This window comes from Manihot esculenta, unplaced genomic scaffold, assembly GCF_001659605.2.
Source record: "Manihot esculenta cultivar AM560-2 unplaced genomic scaffold, M.esculenta_v8 Scaffold64, whole genome shotgun sequence".
Lineage (NCBI taxonomy): Eukaryota > Viridiplantae > Streptophyta > Magnoliopsida > Malpighiales > Euphorbiaceae > Manihot > Manihot esculenta.
In genome coordinates, this window is record NW_025215481.1 from 1,234,416 (window position 1) to 1,236,915 (window position 2,500).

The following is a 2,500-nucleotide window of genomic DNA, read 5'->3' on the forward strand; positions in this document are numbered from 1 at the left end:
GCTGGCCAACCACGCCCCGTTGGCCAACCACACTCCGCTGGCCAACCACGCCCGCTGGCCAACCACGAATCTGCCAACTGCCCATTGGCCAACCAACTGCCTGCCCCGCAGCTGCTGCCACCAGTCGCCCCTTGGCACTCCATAGGGCTGTCCCACCATTCTTCCTTCACAAAATTCTTTGGATTTTAGGGAGGCATGGGAAGAGTCGTGACATTCTCCCCCAGCTATTCTCGCGACGCCCTCGTCGCGTCTCCCCGAAGTCGCACCTTCGACCTCCACGGTCTCCTCTCCCCTGGTGCAGATGGAGAACGTCCCTTAGACTTTACCTCCCTTGGAGAATCACCATCCACTCTATGATTCTCCACACAAGTCCTCACAAACCATTTGACATCCACCCCCATGTGATGCCAAAAGAACTCTCGTCCAAGCATTGCCATCATTTTCCTCACACTTGGACGGCCACGAATCATGAAGTCATGATACCACCTCATGACCTCCTCCCGCAACTTGCCCCATTTAGGCACAAAGATGCCGCCACGCCTCGTCTTAACGAGCCCATTATCGACCACGAACTTCCTTGTTACACCGTCGCGAGCCAACCTCACCAATTGTTTGGCTTGCCCATCACGCATCGTTGCCTCCTTGATGCGCCTCAACAAGGAAGACTTTGGACCCATCGCGTCGACAGTCATCCTTACTCTCTTCTTCTTGTCATCATGCCCTTCGCTTTTCCTCGGTGGCAATGACTCCTTGGGCAGCTCCTTTGGACTTACTACTTGTAAACTAGAAAGTGTGCTAGTGGCACCCTTCCCTCTTGCCAAGTTTATGGCCTTCAAGGTACTCCCATCAGCTAAGCACATATCATTGGCATAGGGGAGAAGAACTGCCTTCACCTTATCCATAAAATCCATCCCTAGCACACAAGAGTGGTCATCCAAATTGATAATGTAGAAGTCCAAAGTTCCAGTCCACTCACCTATCTTTACTTGGACATTCCTTGCAACTCCATATGTTGGGGTTGGAAAAGAGTTGACAACCTTCAACCAACCCTTATCACCTTGAAAAGGAACTCCAAGCTTCTTCGCCACATCGAGCTTCATGAAGTTGTGTGAAGCCCCGGTGTCCACCAAAGCTTGAATGGACTGCCCCTTTACCTCCATTGGCGCAAACAAGCGTCCCTTGCGCTCACTTGCCACCTCTTTTGGTTTGACATCGATGGCAGCTAGTTGTAAGGCACCCATGCACATGTTCTCCCCTTGCTGCTTGCTTGCTTCCTTCTCTTCCACTAAGGAAGACAAGACCTTGCGCTTTGGACACTCTCTCACCATATGCGGTCCATCGCACAAGAAGCACTTCTGTAGAGGCTTCTCCCTCTCACCTTCGGGCCTCCTCCATCCCTTGGACAAACCCTCCTTAGGTCTCCACGGTTTAGCACTCCCCTCCTTACTTTCATGGGTGTCGCTACTATTCTTGGCCTTTACTTGCTCCACCCCCTTGCCTTTGTCCCCTTTCTGATACTCAGTCAAGGACTCGGCAATAGAAATGGCAGTGGCAAGATCTTGGGCTCCTCGCCTTTCAATCTCGAGCCTTGCCCAATGTTGCAACCCATCCATAAAAGCAAAGAGTGCTTCATTATCAGGATAGCCAGGGATTTCGAGAATTACCTCGGTGAACTCCTTCACATAATCTCGAATTGTCCCGCGTTGAGTAAGCCTCCTTAGCCTTGCTCGTGCCTCATGAGCAGCATTCACGGGATAGAATTGCCTCTTCAATTCTCTCTTAAAATCATCCCACGTCTCTAATGTGCAAGTGCCTTTCTCGATGTCAGCTTCCCTCCTTCGCCACCAGACCATGGCGGTGTCAGCCAAATATAGTGGGGCATGATCAATCTTCCTAGCATCTTCCACAATTCCTAGGGCCTTGAAGTATTGCTCTAAGCTCCATAGGAAATTGTCAATCTCCTTCGCATTACGCGTCCCCCTGAACGCTTGTGGCTTAGGCACTTCCACTCGTGCCATAGGAGCTCCCGAAGTGGATGGTGTGGCTGCCATACCACCTTGGACTACCACGGAGCGCAACAATGCCAATTGCTCCTCGAGCTCCTTCATCCTCCCCATCATCCTATCCATTTCCGCCCTTAGGAAATGGTTCTCCTCTTTCATGGCAGCATTCTCCTCGGAATGGGCATGCCTAAGTGACCCCATCTCACTTGCCAGTTTGTCGACAGCGGAGTCGAGGGCACCTTGCATCTCCTCTCGGAACTCTTCCATCCCATTGCCAAGTTCCTCTATGCGGGTGTCCACCTCCTCGAACTTCTCCTCCTCCTCGATCAAGACTAGCTCCACCTTCGCAAGACGGGTCTCCAAATCACCGAGCTCCTCCCTAGCTCGTGTAGGCTCCCTCGATTTGCCCCTTCCTTTCCTTTTACCGCCACCTTGCTCCTCCACCATTGGAGCAACTCCCCCAGCAATCACCTCGCTTGGATCGGACATCTTCCACC

The 2,500-nt window shown here is 52.2% G+C and overlaps 1 protein-coding gene and 1 pseudogene across 1 annotated transcript in view; one reads left to right on the top strand and one right to left on the bottom strand.

The window, feature by feature from the left end:
• The window catches only part of LOC122722616, a 5,308-nt gene that overhangs the window by 2,521 nt on the left and 287 nt on the right, over nt 1–2,500 (bottom strand). Inside the window, exon 1 of the mRNA XM_043953728.1 lies at nt 157–2,500. This exon is cut by the window's right edge and continues 287 nt beyond it. Coding sequence (XP_043809663.1) covers nt 225–2,492 — 2,268 coding nt within the window. The 5' untranslated portion in view covers nt 2,493–2,500 and the 3' untranslated portion in view covers nt 157–224. The remainder of the gene's footprint in view (nt 1–156) is intronic.
• The window catches only part of LOC122722656, a 7,966-nt pseudogene that overhangs the window by 1,532 nt on the left and 3,934 nt on the right, over nt 1–2,500 (top strand).